General features: G+C 40.1%; 1 protein-coding gene across 1 annotated transcript in view; it reads right to left on the bottom strand.

Annotated features, from left to right (window-relative positions):
* Positions 1 to 19,126, bottom strand: part of LARS2 (leucyl-tRNA synthetase 2, mitochondrial) — a 161,112-nt gene that overhangs the window by 123,119 nt on the left and 18,867 nt on the right. Inside the window, exons 4-5 of the mRNA XM_082663515.1 lie at positions 3,868 to 3,959; positions 1,026 to 1,086 (exon numbers count right to left, since the gene is read on the bottom strand). Coding sequence (XP_082519641.1) covers positions 1,026 to 1,086; positions 3,868 to 3,959 — 153 coding nt within the window. The remainder of the gene's footprint in view (positions 1 to 1,025; positions 1,087 to 3,867; positions 3,960 to 19,126) is intronic.

Raw genomic sequence — 19,126 nt, 5'->3', positions numbered from 1 at the left:
ACTCAGGCACCAGGACTTTTTCACACCTCTACCAAATGAAACCCTGGTGACCTTGCAAGTTAGTGATAAAAATGGCATCAGTGCTACAATAAGAACTTGGTTCAACCCATGACCTTATCTAAAGAAGCTAAAAAAGAAAAAAGGAAAAAAGCAGGGACTGTTTAAACGTATTTGATTTTCACTTTTTTACTGTACTCATCAAATCGGAATCATTTAAGAAATTATGGGGGAGGAGGAGAAGGTGATTGCATTTGGGTTTGTTCCAGGTGCTTCGCATGAGTAAAAGGATATGAACTTTAACTTGACAGACCCAGCAATGAAAAGCATTTTGTGGAGTTAGTGGGATGCTAAGAGAGATCACGACATTGGTTCGTGGAGAGGACAAGCAAGAGTTCATCTTACCTAACAGACCACTCATCAATGTCTAAGGGGTGGTCTTTGGCCAAAGCTTTAAAGGGCTCAGCCGTATTTAGTGTGGGTGTTCCTAACACCCAGGTGGTCTTCACTGAACTCCACCCAGGTCTGGAATTCTCCAGTGGTTTAATACACAGTTTGAAAACATTTTATACCAAAAGGCTTTTTGTTATAAGCCTCAATTCCAAACATGGAACAAAAGAGATAAATGATCCATCAGCCTACACCTAATCACCTAAAGGGACCACATGGGTTGACATTTAATCACTTTTACATAGATTCCAATAGTCTTTTTAAACTATTGCTGAGAACACGAGAAATCCTTGTGCAAAGCTTTTGCCACACATAAATAATAGCCAACTGTGAAGTTAAATAAGAAGTTAACTCTCTTAGCTTAATCCCACAGAAAATTACTTGTTTGCAGGCAAATTATCCACTGGGGATACTTTTTTATTTGTGGAGTGCTAATCCTTCCCTCCTGCTTTCTGCCACCCTTCTTTTCCTCCTTCCTCCCAACCTGAAGAGAAGGAAGATAAAGTAAATGTGCACAATCCCCCATTCAATCAGGACCTTGGTTAAAATAAAGACCTTCCAGGAAAAAGGTGACTTACTCTATCCCAGCTGAAACACAGGCCCAGTCGATCAAGTTGTTTCCTCATGTGTCTAATATTACTGCGAAACAAAGGGAAAAGAGTTTGGATTTTAGAAACAGGAAAAGCCATAAACAAACTACACTTTGAGAATGTGAAAAGGAAACTGGAAAAGTCTAGATTATTTCAAAGGGCTTTAAGTGTTGTTTCGCCCTGGCGAAGAAATTAATTACTAAGAATCCGTGAAAATATCTGCCTAGTAGAAGACATCTATTCTTTGGACCCTTGCAAAATCCACTAAAAACCATGATAGTCTTTGGTCCTAGGGACTAACCCTTTCCCAGGCCATTCAGGAAGGCAACCCTTCTGATCTGTGCACTCCTGGCCCATCCATATGCCTGTATTCTGCACAAATTTAAGCCAAGCATTTACAAATTTAAAAGCGACTGAAAAGAAAAATCTTAACATACAAATTGCGGGAATCCAGGAGGAGCCATACAGTGCTTTGTCAATCAAAACCTAAAACCGAAAACTCTCCAACAATTGGAAAAGTGGAGAGAAGTAAATTAATCAACTTTAATATAATATGAAATATTATTTACTTTTTTCTATTTAAATTTTTTAAATTAAAAAAATTTTTAACTTTTTATTGAAATATAGTTAATTTACAGTGCTGTGTTAGTTTCAGATATATAGTAAAGTGATTCAGTTATACATATATACATAGAAGTATATTTTTCAGATTATTTTCCATTATAGGTTATTACAAGACAGAGTATAGTTCCCTGTGCTATACAATAGGTCTTTGTTGTTTGTCTATTTTATATACAGTAATATGTATATGTTAATCCCAAACTCCTAATTTATTCCCCCCTGCCCCTCCCCACTATCCCCTTTGGTAACCATAAATTTGTTTTCTATGTCTGTGAGTCTATTTCTGTTTTGTAAGTAAGTTCATTTGTATCATTTTTTTAGATTCTACATGTAAGTGATATCATACGATATTTGTCTTCCTCTGTCTGACTTCAGTTAATATGATGATCTCTAGGTCCTCTTTTTTCTTTTTAAAGAAAAAGGACTAATTAATTTCTACTGTGTCCCCTTTCAGTACAAGCAGACTGAAAATATGGAAAACCATGAAGAAGTTCTCTAGGTGATCTCTGATTAGCTAACAATAGCTTATTTTAATTCCAAGCCTCATGTTAAGCATTTTACAGAAAAGTGCTTGCAACAGACTGAATGTTTGTGTCTCCCTCAAATTGTTATGTTAAAACCTAATCTCCAACGTAATGGTATTTTGAGGTAACCAAAGGTACTATGAGAGGTAACCGGATTAGTGCCTTTATAAAAGAGACTCCAGAGAGCAACCTTGCCCCTTCTACCATGTCAAGACACAGAGAGAGGACAGCTGTCTATGAACCAAGAAGCAGGTCCTCACCAGACACCAAATCTGCAAGTGCCTTGATCTCGGACTTCCCAGCCTATAGAACTGAGAGAAATACATTTCTGTTGTTTATAAGCCACCCAGACTATGGTATTTTTGTTATAGCAGCTGACTAAGACAGTGCTTAATCTTTATCCATTCATAAGAGGTAGGAACTATGACTATCCCTCCTTTACAGATAAATAAACTGAGGCGGAGAGAGGTTAAGTAATTTGCTCAAGGTGAATGGCTAGGAAGAAGGAAAGGCAGGATTTGTACCTATGTGGCCTGATTCAGGGGCCATCTTCTTTACTGCTATGCTCTAGTTGGAGGAGCATACTACTCCTCCTTGGAGGAGTTGGCAAACTTTCTGTAAAGGACCAGATGGTAAATGTTTTCAGCTCTGTGAGCCATATGGTCTCTGTCACAACTACTCAGTTCTGCCATTGTATCATGAAAGCAGCCATGACCAATATATAAACAAATGGGTGTGGCTTGTGTTCCAATAAAACTTTATTTACAAAATCAGGCAGGGCCAAATTTGGCCCATGGAATTTGCCAGTCCCTAGCCTAGCTTACATCAAACTTATACCATATTTGACCCATTTTATTTAAATCATTATTTCCTCCTTTTTTCATCACTCCCATTACTCTAGAATTAACCATAATTGGAAAAGTGGAAACTAGGGATTAGGAAGAAAAAAGACAAATAGATGGTGCAGAAGATATTTCTTTTTACAATGTAGCCTTGGGCAAGATAAAGCAAAGGGAGGTGAAAGACAATGGGGATAGACTTTGAACCGGGTAGGGTGAGGAAAGGCTTTGTGAAAGGGGCTGGAGTGAGCCCAGAACATTCTGCTGGGTTCTGGTATAAGGCCCTCAAGGCTTTATCAGGAGGGAGAGGGATGGGCACTGCTGGCCCACAAGTACATGGAAGCCTGAGGCACAGTGGGTACTGTCCTCCTTGAAGAAAGCCACACCCAGAATAAATTGGCCATATATTTCCTCGCTGAATATCTAAGTTCCTCTTCCTTCAGAATGATGAAGGCAAAAAATTAACAGAATGTGCAGAGAAAATTATAATGTGGAATTTGTATATGGCTCAAACTACAGTCACGAAGATGAAGAGCACCGTAGAAATTTAACAAATGTCACCCTTTCCTTCTCCTTTTTCCTTCCAAACGCAAAATACTCAAAGGAAGAATAACTAAATAACAAAGCATCCAAATGAACACATGAATGATATCCAAACCCTCTTTGTTATTTCTTAGATAAGAATACAGTGTGCAAAAAGGCAAACACCAAATACAGACAATCCTGTTTATTGCTCGGCAGACTGCAATGTTTTGTTTGCTTTACTTTCTATTTCTTGTGCACAGGTTAAAAAAATTGTTTAAGGGTTCTGTATACAAGTGCTTGAATATGCCTGTAAACACATACCTCTGTGTCCAACTTTCTGGATGTAGATTCCTCTCGATCGCAGCATTTTCGGCAGGCAATCCAAATGCATCCCATCCCATGGGATTGATAACCTAGCACCCAGAAAGGAAACATCAGCCGTGGCAGATTGCTAAAATCTTTATCAGTATTCTCTTCTGGGCAATGAGCAGGCATTCTCTCTTTCTAACACATCTTATCCCTTTCCTGGATGATTTCAAACTATGCTTTTGAAAGCCAGCTGGCTATCTAAGACGTAAGCACAGAAGAGAATTTAGAAGGTTATACACCAAGGTGCCAATAGCAGTTATCTCTGAGTAGGTATTTTCGTGACTATTTTTTACTTTCTTCTTGTCTGTATTGTGTGTAATGAACCCAAAGCGTTTTTCTGACATTATAAAAAGTTTCTTTTAATTTCAAAAATAGGTATATATAAAAATATATATAGGCATTCAAAATGCTCACCTCGTGCTAGATTTTCCAGTTAAGGAGTTGTGCTGTCCAATAGGGTAGCCCCTAGCCACATGTGGTTATATAAATTTAAACTTAAATTAGTTAAAATTAATTAAAATTTAAAATTCAGTTCCTCAGTCACACTAGCCACTTTTGAAGTGTACAATAAGCCACTCTGAATCACCTCCTATAAGATATTTCCATTTTCCAAAGAACAGGGGATCCTAAGATCTCAGAGCTCGAAGAAGCTTTTGAAACATATCCTCCATCCCCACTCCTTTATTTGACAGTCCAAGCAACGATGGACCAACAAGAGTAAGCAGCCCAGCTAGGTCACACCAGAAGCAATTACTTCAGACCAGGATAGGCACTCATTTCTGCAAATGGATGACCAGTCACAGCTCAGCTGGCAGCTTCAATAGGAAGTTCTCTCAACCTAACTTACATGCCATGAATGGGAACAATGGCTTGAAACACAAGCTGTGGCATCAAGGGACAGACTCAGAAGGCTGGGCTCTCTACTCACTGCCAGGCAGGACACCTGCTTTGAAAACTCAGACTCCTACCCTTCTCTAATGCTGATTTTCAGCCACAAAGCCATAACCACAGCTTCTCCCAGAGCCATATTTCTGAAGCTTGCCTGTGGGTGAGGATGGCCTGAGAAGGCTCCAGTATTTCTAGAAAACAGCCCTTTACAGCTGGCCTTCTTACTTCCTATCAAGCTCCTGATCTGTCAACTGCCACAAGCTGAGTTTGTTTGTTTGTTTGTGTTTGTTTGTAATCATGCAGAGAACCTGAGCTTCTGTTCACATACATCTTGGATAGTGATGGACACTCAGACACACTTACTGGCACTACCTTATCACCCGCCCATATCATGATGGGACATTTTCCACTAAAGAAACAGGTCTCATTTTCTTTTATAAATAACTTTTTCCCCTGATTATTGAAATAATGCATGTTCACTACAAATAGTCTTGATACACAGAGAAAAATATTCAGAAGAAAATAAAATACCCTTAATTCTACCATATAGCCATACATAACTGTTATTTGGTAAATTTATATCCAATTTTTAACAATTGGGATCATATTATTTCTGTGTGTTGTTTTTTTTTCATTGTGCACCTAGAGTTTTCTTCCATCTTTCTGTCTTGTTCAAAGACTCTCTGAGATGCAAATGAGTATCACCCATGGCCACCTCTGCCTCAGGTCCATAAGCACCTACAATTTAGTGTCCCGAACTGGGTTCACACTCGAATCCCAGTGCCCAGATCCGTTCTCTCCCTAGTCCCTCTTAGCAGGTGGCAGTAAGAGAACAGGCATGGCCCTCCCAGTGGCAGAAGCCACTTGCCTTACATCGTCCTTCCATTCTGCACATTATTATTTTTTAATTAGGTTTTAGTTCTGATGGAACAATTCCATCTCAAGAATGAAGACCATGCATCTAAAATCAGAGCTGCTCTAACTCCTTCGGCTAGTGAGTGGGAAATGCAATAAAGGCTCGCTCCTCAGGAGGCTGTGTGGTTTGGGGGGAAATGTCCTAACCCAAACCTGCCATTTACTGGCAGTGGGACCTGAGGCACATCACTTACCCTGAGTCCCAACTATCAACTGTGACTGAAAGCAGCCACCCAAATCGTTGAGAATTACACACTAAGATCTATGTGGTGCACCCAGCACAGTCCAGGCACCCAGTAAATGGCAGGGCTGGCTGCAGTGGCAGCTGCCGTTGTCTGTTTGATCTTCAGCACCTCAGAACATCGCACATCACCGATTCCCTCGTCAGGACCTCAGCCCATGTCTCTTTAGCCACATTCATTATGGTGGTTCTGTGACAACAGACAGGGAGACCCCTCGACCTCACACACATCCTCATCCATGTACAATCCTAAGGGTGTGTTACTTATGATAAGAGCCTCTGTAGCAGGTTAGTGCCAGGTATTGGAAGTTCTTAACCAAACCGAACAGACCATGAGGCTCAAAGGGCCAGCCGTTTGGCCTTCTTTTCCATGAAAGGGGCGCATCAGTTCTGCTTTCACGCATAATTAGTGGCTCAGATCAGGTGCTTCATTTGAAAGTAGCCCAGCTGTTCTTGCCATGGCTGACTGGAGCAGGGGTAGTCCATGAGCAGAAGCAGCCATCTGTGTGCTGGGTAGGAAGGGTCCTGCCCAGGAGATTTTGCTATATCAGGGGTGGTGGTAGGTCTGATGCACTTAGGTCTGCTTTCTGTACGGGATACAGACTTGGTGAACAACAGTGCTGTGGATCTCTCCAGTTTGCTGCTGCTCCAGTCTGGTTTGCAACATCCTCTGCCGTGCTTCCCAGTCCTGGAAATCTGGGAAGAGTGGAATGCCCTGGCCTGCCAGCCTAAGATAACATGACTCCCGGGGAATTTCCTCACAGTCCAGTGGTTAGGACTCCGCGCTCTCACTGCCAAGAGCCCGGATTCAATCCATGGTCAGGGAACTAAGATCCTGCAAGCCATGCGGCACAGCCAAAAAAAAAAATGACATGACTCCCAAGCTATCACATTCAATCCCTGCATCCACGCTCCTGAGGTCAGTCGGAATAGGCTCCTCTTCTTTTTCCTTAATTGGATGTTTCTCAAATTACGAGCATAACACAAGCTTATTTTAACAAGTGAAATGACAATACATGATATATAAAGGCAAAGCTGATCATCTCCCCCAGCCCCAACTCCTATTCTCAACTCCTTGATGTAACCAACAATATCAGCCTTTGTATCCTTCCACACCTTTCTCTTCACTCAAACAAAGATACACATACATATATATATATATATATATATATATATATATAGGAGCTGGATGGTTTGTTTTTATGGAAATAGAACCTGTCATACACTATTTTATGACCTTTTTTTCATTTAACGTATCATGGACATCTGTACAAAATATGTAAGTACGTGTGTGTGTGTATACATGTCTTTTAAAAAGATTCTAACATTCCCTAGGAATATCTAGTCTATGTAGTTTTAGGAAGTTGTCAAAACATAACCCAATCCAGTTGATCTTTCAGACCTGAGGTCTCTTTTCCTCTTGCTAAATGTGTCCTACCCAAAGTGTTTCATCTTTCCAAACAGCACCCTCCCCTTCTGGCAAAATGCTCCTCCTCCTACTTCATATGGTCCTGCTGCAGGCGGCGAATCACAAAACCCACCCCTCTGGCCACAGAGGGAGCACCTGGTGGAGATGTCTAAGAAAATACTGCTGGCATGTGGACAGATGCAGAAATGGGAAGCAGAGACTAGGGATACTGATGTGCTCCCAGGACGCGGGCCTAATTCCTAGTGGGCCCCATTCCTACAACATTTCCTTTGGTTCTGTGAGTTACACCAGGATTTGTAAAAACACACAAAACCTCCTTTTTTGCTTAAACTGGTCTGAGTTGGGTTTCAGTCCCTGGTAGCCAAGAATCCTGACTAAAACACTCACCCTTTAGAATACAGCTTTCTCTTGAGTACTGCTTAACCCATAGATGAAAAACATTTCCTGCACATATTTTTCTTTTTCTTTTTAATTTTCAACAGCTAAAAATAATAATAATCCCATGTTGGGGATTTGTGCTTGATTAGTAGAAAGTTCTGAAATACTTCCATGGATAACACTAGAGTACAGCTTCCAGCGATGCTTTAATTCTCCTAGGGCTACTTCGCTGGCAGAATAATGTAACTGTTGTATAACCATGTTCCACAAGAAAGGGGAAAACTTAATTACCACTTGGTTTCTTCATTGGAACTGCCAAAATGGCACCAGTTCAATGTTTCTGCCTATTAACATTGTTAGGTTACCATCCATGTTTTTAAATAAAGTCAATACAGAGACAGTCAAAAAATCAGTCTGGATTTATGTAATATACTTATTCGCTTCTATTTTTGTTTTCAGATGAAATTAACATGAAAATATATTCTTAGTTCACATGTTACCCCAAGCTGTCTATGAAAATATAGTTAGGGAAGGAAGAGTCAAGAGGGTGGTGTGGGAAGACGCAGAGTTAGCGCCTCCCCATAACTAGGGCACCTGCCTGCTGCTGGTGGGGGACTCTGATGCCCAAGGAGACAGGAGGAACCCCAAAGTGAACCGGTAGGACGTAGCGGGGCTGAGGGCAGAGAAGAAGTGGAGGTCAGACAGGATTGACGCCCCTGAGGCTGGTGAGATCAGGAGAGGCAGGCAGGAGGGACTCTCTGGGAAGCGTGGGAGAGGAGCAGAGCGGGATCGCCTGACCCACTTGGGCAGGGGAGCCTGCTGAGCTCCCAAGCCGGTACCTGCCCTCCAAACCCCCCTCCAGGCTGCGTCGGTCCTTGGGGGCATAGGAGGGAGGCTAGGGAGATCAGTAGAGGCACGCAGGAGGGGCCCTCCCAGACCAGAGGAGAGGAGAAGAGGGCGTTTGCCCCACCCACTCAGTCCAGGAAGCCTGTTGGGCTCCCAGGTGAGGTCCCCTACCAACTGAGACCAGAGGTGGGGGGCACACCTGGGTCCCTTCTGTTCCTTGAGCCTAAGCTCCACCCCCCCACAGCCCCCAGGGCCTTTCCCAGCCCCACGGGTCCTGAGCATTGGCCCCACCCACTACCCAAACCTTGCCTTTGCTTAGGCCCTGCCCTCCACAGCAAAGGCCTTCCCCGTCCCCACTTTTTTTTTCTTTTCCCTCCTCCACTTTTTTTACTGTTGTGGTACTGATGTACCTTCAAGTTGTTGATGCATCTATAACTTTATTTTTATATTCTTCCTAACATATCTGTTAGTTTCCTAGGCTAATTTTATTTTTTACTTTGTTATTGTTCTTTTTCTTCATTTTATTTATTTGTTTTTGCCACCCCAGGCGGCTTGTGGGAACTTAGTTCACGAGCCTGGGGTCGGGTTGAAGATCCTGTGGTGGGAGGTCCGAGTCTGAACCACTGGACTAACAGAGAACCTCAGACACCACGGAATATTCATCCAAGTGAGGTCTCACGGAGTTCCTCATCTCAGCACCAAGACCCAGCTCTACCCAATAGCCTACAAACTCCAGGGCTGGAAGCCCAGGCCAAACAACCAGTAAGACAGGAACACAATCCCACTCATAAAAAAAAAAAAAAAAAAAAAAATTAGATGGCAAAAAAATATGTCACAGATGAAGGAGCAAGGTAAAAACCTACAAGACCAAATGAATGAAGAGGAAATAGGCAATCTACCTGAAAAAGAATTCAGAGTAATGATAGTAAAGATGATCCAGAATCTCGGAAATAGAATGGAGGCAAGGACTGAGAAAATACAAGAAATGTTTAACAAAGATCTAGAAGAACTAAGGAATAAACAAACAAAGATGAACAACACAATAACAGAAATGGAAAATACACTAGAAGGAATCAAAAACAGAATAACTGAAACAGAACAAATAAGTGAGCTGGAGAACAAAATGGTGAAAATAAGATCAGAATAAAGAAAAAAGAATGAAAAGAATTGAAGACAATCTCAGAGACCTCTGGGACAACACTAAAAACACCAACATTCGAATTATAGGGTTCCCAGAAGAAGAAGAGAAAAAGAAAGGGTCTGAGAAAATATTTGAAGAGATTATAGTTGAAAACTTCCCTAACATGGGAAAGGAAATAGTCACCCAAGTCCAGAAAGCACAGAGAGTCCCATACAGGATAAACCCTAGGAAAAACACACCAAGACACATATTAATCAAACTAACAAAAATTAAATTCAAAGATAAAATATTAAAAGCAGCAAGGGAGGGCTTCCCTGGTGGCACAGTGGTTGGGAGTCCGCCTGCCAATGCAGGGGACACGGGTTCGTGCCCCGGTCCGGGAAGATCCCACAGGCCACGGAGCGGCTGGGCCCGTGAGCCATGGCCGCTGAGCCTGTGCGTCTGGAGCCTGTGCTTCACAATGGGAGAGGCCACAACAGTGAGTAGGCCCGCGTACCGCCAAAAAAAAAAAAAAAAAGGCAGCAAGGGAAAAACAAAAAACAACATTACAAAGTAATCCCCATAAGGTTATCAGCTGATTTTCAGCGGAAGCTCTGCTGGCCATAAAGGAGTGGCAGGATATACTTAAAGTGATGGAAGAGAAAAACCTACAACCAAGATTACTCTACCCAGCAAGGCTCTCATTCAGATTCGATGGAGAAATCAAAAGCTTTTCAGACAAGCAAAAGCTAAGAGAATTCAGCACCACCAAACCAGCTCTACAACAAATGCTAAAGAAACTACTCTAAGCGGGAAACACAAGAGAAGAAAAAGACCTATAAAAACAAACCCAGAACAATTAAGAAAATGGTCATAGGGACATACACATCAATAATTACCTTAAACGTGAATGGATTAAATGCTCCAACCAAAAGACATAGACTGGCTGAATGGATACAAAAACAAGACCCATATATATGCTGTCTACAAGAGACCCACTTCAGACCTAGGGACACATACAGACTGAAAGTGAGAGGATGGAAAAAGATATTCCATGCAAATGGAAATCAAAAGAAAGCTGAAGTAGCAATACTCATATCAGATAAAATAGGCTTTAAAATAAAGAATGTTACAAGAGACAAGGAAGGACACTACATAATGATCAAGGGATCAATCTAAGGAGAAGATATAACAATTATAAATATATATGCACCCACATAAGGGTACCACAATACATAAGGCAACTGCTAACAGCTATAAAAGAGGAAATCGACAGTAACACAATAATAGTGGAGGACTTTAACACCTCACTTAAACCAATGGACAGATCATCCAAACAGAAAATTAATAAGGAAACAGAAGCTTTAAATGACACAATAGACCAGATAGATTTAATTGATATTTATAGGACATTCCATCCAAAAACAGCAGTTTACACTTTCTTCTCAAGTGCACATGGAACATTCTACAGGATAGATCACATCTTGGGTCACAAATCAAGCCTCAGTAAATTTTTAAGAAAATTGAAATCATATCAAGCATCTTTACTGACCACAAGGCTCTGAGATTAGAAATGAATTACAGGGAAAAAAAGGTAAAAAACACAAACACATGGAGGCTAAACAATACGTTACTAAATAACCAAGAGATCACTGAACAAATCAAAGAGGAAATCAAAAAATACCTAGAGACAAATGACAATGAAAACACGATGATCCAAAACCTGTGGGATGCAGCAAAAGCAGTTCTAAGAGGGAAGTTTATAGCTATACAAGCCTACCTCAAGAAACAAGAAGAATCTCAAATAAACAATCTAACCTTACACCTAAAGGAACTAGAGAAAGAAGAACAAACAAAACCCAAAGATAGCAGAAGGAAAGAAATCATAAAGATCAGAGCAGAAATAAATGAAATAGAAACAAAGAACACAATAGCAAAGATCAATAAAACTAAAAGCTGGTTCTTTGAGAAGATAATCAAAATTGATAAACCATTAGCCAGACTCATCAAGAAAAAGAGGGAGAGGACTCAAATCAATAAAATTAGAAATGGAAAAGGAGAAGTTACAACAGACACTGCAGAAATATAAAGCATCCTAAGAGACTACTACAAGCAACTCTATGCCAATAAAATGGACAACCTGGAAGAAATGGACAAATTCTTAGAAAGGTATAACCTCCCAGGACTGAACCAGGAAGAAATAGAAAATATGAACAGACCAATCACAAGTAATGAAACTGAAACTGTGATTAACAGTCTTCTAGCAAACAAAAGTCCAGGACCAGATGGCTTCACAGGTGAATGCTATCAAACATTTAGAGAAGGACTAACAACCACCCTTCTCAAACTCTTCCAAAAAACTGCAGAGGAAGGAATACTCCCACATTCATTCTATGAGGCCACCATTACCCTGATACCAAAACCAGACAAAGGTACTACAAAAAATGAAAATTACAGCCAATATCACTGATGAATATAGATGCAAAAATCCTCAACAAAATACTAGCAAACAGAATCCAACAACACATTAAAAGGATCATACACCATGATCAAGTGGGATTTATCCCAGGGATGCAAGGATTCTTCAATATACACAAATCAATCAATGTGATACACCATATTAAGAAATTGAAGAATAAAAACCATATGATCACCTCAATAGATGCAGAAAAAGCTTTTGACAAAATTCAACACCCATTTATGATAAAAACTCTCCAGAAAGTAGGCATGGAGGGAACCTACCTCAACATAATAAAGGCCATATACGACAAACCCACAGCACACATCATTCTCAATGGTGAAAAACGGAAAGCATTTCCTCTAAGATCAGGAACAAGACAAGGATATCCACTCTCACCACTGTTATTCAACATAGTTTTAGAAGTCCTAGCCACAGAAATCAGAGAAGAAAAAGAAATAAAAGGAATACAAATTGGAAAAGAAGTAAAACTGTCATTGTTTGCAGATGACATGGTACTATACATAAAGAATCCTAAAGATGCCACCAGAGAACTACTAGAGCTACTCAATGAATTTGGTAAAGTTGCAGGATACAAAATTAATGCACAGAAATCTCTTGCATTCCTATATACTAAAGATGAAAAATCTGAAAGAGAAATTAAGGAAACACTCCCATTTACCACTGCAACAAAAAGAACAAAATAACTAGGAATAAACCTACCTAGGGAGACAAAAGACCTGTATGCAGAAAACTATAAGACACTGATGAAAGAAATTAAAGATGATACCAACAAATGGAGAGATATACCATGTTCTTGGACTGGAAGAATCAACATTGTGAAAATGACTATACTACCCAAAGCAATCTACAGATTCAATCTATCAAATTACCAATGGCATTTTTTACAGAACTAGAACAAAATATCTTAAAATTTGTATGGAGACACAAAAGACCCCAAATGGCCAAAGCAGTCTTGAGGAAAAAAACAGAGCTGGAGGAATCAGACTCCCTGACTTCAGAATATACTACAAAGCTACAGTAATCAAGACAATATGGTACTGGCACAAAAACAGAAATGTTGATCAATGGAACAAGATAGAAAGCACAGAGATAAACCCACACACCTATGGTCAACTAATCTATGACATAGGAGGCAAGGATATACAATGGAGAAAAGACAGTCTCTTCAATAAGTGGTGCTGGGAAAACTGGACAGCTACATGTAAAAGAATGAAATTAGAACACTCCTGACCACCATGCACCAAAATAAACTCAAAATGGATTAGATACCTAAATGTAAGACCAGACACTGTAAAACTTTTAGAGGAAAACATAGGAAGAACACTCTTTGACATAAATCACAGCAAGATCTTTTCTGATCCACCTCCTAGAGTAGTGGAAATAAAAACAAAAATAAACAAATGTGACCTAATGAAACTTCAAAGCTTTTGCACAGCAAAGGAAATCATAAAGACAACGAAAAGACAACCCTCAGAATAGGAGAAAATATTTGCAATGAAACAACTGACAAAGGATTAATCTCCAAAATTTACAAGCAGTTCACGCAGCTCAATGTTAAAAAAACAAACAACCGAATCCAAAAATGGGCAGAAGACCTAAATAGACATTTCTTCAAAGAAGACATACAGATGGCAGAGAAGCACATGAAAAGCTGCTCAACATCACTAATTATTAGAGAAATGCAAATCAAAACTACAGTGAGGTATCACCTGACACCAGTTAGAATGGGCATCATCAGAAAATCTACAAACAGCAAATGCTGGAGAGGGTGTGGAGGAAAGGGAACCCTCTTGCACTGTTGGTGGGAATGTAAATTGATACAGCCACTATGGAGAACAGTATGGAAGTTGTTTAAAAAAACTAAAAATTGAATTACCATATGATCCAGGAATCCCACTACTGGGCATATACCCAGAGAAAACCATAACTGAAAAAGACACATGCACCCCAATGTTCATTGCAGCACTATTTACAATAGCCAGGTCATGGAAGCAACCTAAACGCCCATCGACAGACTAATGGATAAAGAAGATGTGGTAAATATGTACAATGGAATGTTACTCAGCCATAAAAAGGAACAAAATTCGGTCCTTAGTAGAGACGTGGATGGATCTAGAGACTGTCATACAGAGTGAAGTAAGTCAGAAAGAGGAAAACAAATATCGTATATTAACACATATATGTAGAACCTAGAGAAATGGTACAGATGAACTGGTTTGCAGGGCAGAAATTGAGATACAGATGTAGAGAACAAACATGGACACCATGGGGGGTAAGTGGCGGGGTGGTGGTGGTGCTGGTGTCATGAATTGAGCTGTTGGGATTGACATGTATACACTTATGTGTATAAAACTGATGACTAGGGCTTCCCTGGTGGCGCAGTGGTTGAGAGTCCATCTGCCGATGCAGGGGACGCGGGTTCGTGCCCCGGTCCAGGAGGATCCCACATGCCGTGGAGCGGCTGGGCCCATGAGCCATGGCAGCTCGGCCTGTGCATCCGGAGCCTGTGCTCCGAAACGGGAGAGGCCACAACAGCGAGAGGCCCGCGTACCGCAAAAAAAAAAAAAAACAAAAAACAAAAAACAAAGAACACCTGATGTCTAATAAGAAAAAATAATGCAAACCATATATGGTTTTTATACAATTTAAATAAAAACTCTGATTTGTAAAGGAAGATTATACAGCTTTTGAGGACATGGGTTGGAATGCTTTTTAAATGTAATTAACCTAAAATAAGCCAGGCAGAGGAAGACTAATACTGCATAGAATCACTTATATGTGAAATCTTAAAAAAAAAAAAAAAAGTCAAAGGCTAGAAACAGAGCAGAAAAGTGGTTGCCCGGTTCAGGGGTGGGGGAAATAAGGAGAGGTTGGTAATAGGGTACAAAGTTTCAGTTATAAGATGAATAAGGTCTGAGGATGTAATGAAAAACATGGCAACTGTAGTGATAACACTGTATTGTATAATTGAAATTTACTGAAAGAGTAGAACTTAAATGTTCCTTCCTCCCCCACAAAAAGGATAAATACGTGATGTGATGGATGTGTTGATTAACGAGATGGGTGGAATCCTTTCACAATGTACACATACATCATATCACCAAGATGTACATTTTAAACGTCTTGTAATTTTATGTCAAATATACCTCAATAAAGCTGAAAAAAAAAAATCTTCCAACAAACAAAAGTCCAGGGCCAGATGGCTTCTCAGGCAAATTCTATCAAACAGTTAGAGAAGAGCTAACACCAATCCTTCTCAAACTCTTCCAAAATATTGCAGAGGAAGAAACACTCCCAAATTCATTCTACAAAGCCACCATCAACCTTATACCAAAACCAGAAAAAGATATCACAAAAAAAGACAATTATAGACCAATACCACTGATGAACATAGATGCAAAAATCCTGAACAAAATACTAGCAAACAGAATCCAACAGCACGTTAAAAGGATCATACACCATGATCAAGTGGGATTTATACCAGGGATGCAAGGATTCTTCAATATATGCAAATCAATCAGTGATACACCACATTAACAAATTAAGGAATAAGAATCATATGATCACCTCAATAGATGCAGAAAAAGCTTTTGACAAAATTCAACACCCACTTATGATAAAAACTCTCCAGAAAATGAGCATAGAGGGAAACTACCTCAACATAATAAAGGCCATATATGACAAACCCACAGCAAGCATCATACTCAATGGTGAAAACTGAAAGCATTTCCACTAAGATGAGGAAAAAGACAAGGATGTCCACTCTCGCCACTCTTATTCAACATAGTTTTGGAAGTCCTAGCCACAGCAATCAGAGAATAAAAAGAAATAAAAGGAATACAAATTGGAAAAGAAGTAAAACTGTCACTGTTTGTTGATGACATGATACTATACATAGAAAATCCTAAAGATGTCACCAGAAAACTACTAGAACTAATCAAGTGAATTTTGTAAGGTTGCAGGATACAAAATTAATGCACAGAAATCTCTGGCATTCCTATAAACCAACAACGAAAAATCAGAAAGAGAAATTAAGGAAACACTCCCATTTACCACTGCAACGAAAAGAATAAAATACCCAGGAATAAACCTGCCTAAGGAGACAAAAGACTTGTACTCAGAAAACTATAAAACACTGATGAAAGAAATCAAAGATGACATACAGCTGGAGAAATATACCATGTTCTTGGATTGGAAGAATCAATATTGTGAAAATGACTATACTACCCAGAGCAATCTACAGAGTGAATGCAATCCCTATCAAACTAGCAATGGCATTCATTTTTCACAGAATTAGAACAAGATATCTTACAATTCGTATGGAAACACAAAAGACCCTGAATAGCCAAAGCAATCTTCAGAACAGAAAACGGAGTTGGAGGAATCAGGCTCCCCAACTTCAAACTATACTACAGAGCTACAGTAATCAAGACAGTACGGAACTGGCACAAAAACAGAAATATAGATCAATGGTACAGGATAGAATGCCCAAAGATAAACCCACGCACATATGGGCATCTAATTTATGACAAAGGAGGCAAGAACATACAATGGAGAAAATACAGCCTCTTCAATAAGTAGTGCTGGGAAAACTGGACAGCTACATGTAAAAGAATGAAATTAGAACACTACCTAACACCATACACAAAAATAAACTCCAAATAGATTAAAGACTTAAATGTAAGGCCAGACACTATAAAACTCTTAGAGGAAAACAGAGGAAAAACACTTTTTGACATAAGCCACACCAAGATCTTCTTTGACCCACCCCCTAGAGTAATGGAAATAAAAACAAAAATAAACAAATCAGACTTAATTAAACTTAAAAGCTTTTGCACAGCAAAGGAAACCATAAACAAGACAAAAAAGACAACCCTCAAAATGGGAGAAAATATTTGCAAATGAAACAACAGATAAAGGATTAATCTCCAAAATATACCAACAGATCATGGAGCTCAATATCAAAAAAAACAAACAATCCAGTTAAAAAATGGGCGGAAGACCTAAGTAGACATCACCAAGGAAGATATACAGATGGCCAAGAGGCACATGAAAAGCTGCTCAATATCACTAATTATTAGAGAAATGCAAATCAAAACTACAATGAGGTATCACCTCACGGTGGTCAGAATGACCATTATCAAAAAAGTTAGAAACAATAAATGCTGAAAAAGGTGTGGTGAAAAGGGAACCCTCCTGCACTGTTGGTGAGAATGTAAATTGATATAACCACTATGGAAAACAGTATGAAGGTTCCTTAAAAAACTAAAAATAGCACTACCATATGACTCACAATCCCACTACTGGGCATATACCCTGAGAAAACCATAATTCAAAAAGAGAGATGTACCACAATGTTCACTGCAGCACTATTTACAATAGCCAGGACATGGAAGCAACCTAAATGTCCATCGACAGATGAATGGATAAAGAAGATGTGGCACATATATACAATGGCATATTACTCAGCCATAAAAAGAAATGAAATTGAATTATTTGTAGTGAGGTGGATGGACCTAGAGACTGTCATACAGAGTGAAATAAGTCAGAAAGAGAAAAACAAATACCATATGCTAACACATATATATGGAATCTTAAAAAAAAAATAGTACTGATGAACCTAGCTGCAGGGCAGGAATAAAGAAACAGACATAGAAAATGGACTTGAGGACATGGGGTGGGAGGGCAAAGCTGGGGCAAAGTGAGAGTAGCAGTGCCTGGACATATACACTACCGAATGTAAAACAGTTGGCTGGTGGGAAACAGCAGCGTAGCACAGGGAGACTGGCTCGGTGCTTTGCGATGACCTAGAGGGGTAGGATAGGGAGGATGGGAGGGAGGCTCAAGAGGGAGGGGATACAGGGACACGTGTATGCATATGGCTGAGTCCCTCTGTTGTGCAACAGAAACTAACACAGTATTGTGAAGCAATTATACTCCAATAAAGACCTATTAAGAAAAGGAAGTTAGAAAAATCTTAGAGCTTCTTAATATTTCACAGTCTTACCAAAAATTAACAAAAAACAAATGTCTGCCCTGGAATACAGACTGTGGGGAGTCAGGACAGTTCTTTCCATCATGGGCTGGACCACTGGATTCAATGTCCCTGTGAACCAAGTTTCTACGAAACAGGAAAGGGTCTAATCAATTCTACACCTTGGGTTTCCCAGACATCCAGTGACCAAAGGCAGAACTCACTCTTGTGCCATAAGATGACTCACTACTGTCCAGGAGGAACAAAGTAAAGATCTATAACAAGATTACAAAATACCAAAGCCTGTCCCTTTCCCCTGGGCAGCAGATTCTAGTTGCTGGTCAAATTGTTATAGCCTATTTATTTAAAAGACACCGTGTCAGTGCTGTCTTTGCCCACCTCGTTCACCTCTTGGTCTCTTCTACATCAGGGGTCCCCAACCCCTGGGCCATGGACTGGTACAGGTCCATGGCCTGTTAGGAACCGGGCCGGACAACAGGAGGTGAGCAGCGGGCAGGCGGGCGAGCGAGCGAAGCTTCATCTGTATGTACAGCAGCTCCCCTTCACTCGCATTACTGCCTGAGCTCTGCCTCTGTCAGATCAGTGGCAGCATTAGATTCTCATAGGAGTGCGAACCCTACTGTGAACTGTGCACGTGAGGGATCTAGGTTGCACTCTCCTTATGAGAATTTAATGCCTGATGATCTGAGGTGGAGATGAGGCAGTGATGCTAGCACTGGGGAGTGGGTGCAAATACAGATTATTAGCAGAGAGGTTTGACTGCACAGGGACCATAATAAATCAATTACTTGCAGACTCATATCAAAACCCTATCAGTGAGTGGCAAGTGAAAACAAGCTCAGGGCTCCCACTGATTCTGCATTATGGTGAGTTGTATAATTATTTCATTATATATTACAATGTAATAATAATTGAAA

This window comes from Grampus griseus (assembly GCF_964374135.1).
Source record: "Grampus griseus genome assembly, chromosome: 10".
Taxonomy (NCBI): Eukaryota; Metazoa; Chordata; class Mammalia; order Artiodactyla; family Delphinidae; genus Grampus; species Grampus griseus.
The sequence above is the reverse complement of the archived record's forward strand: the minus strand, read 5'-3'. Positions and strand labels throughout refer to the sequence as shown.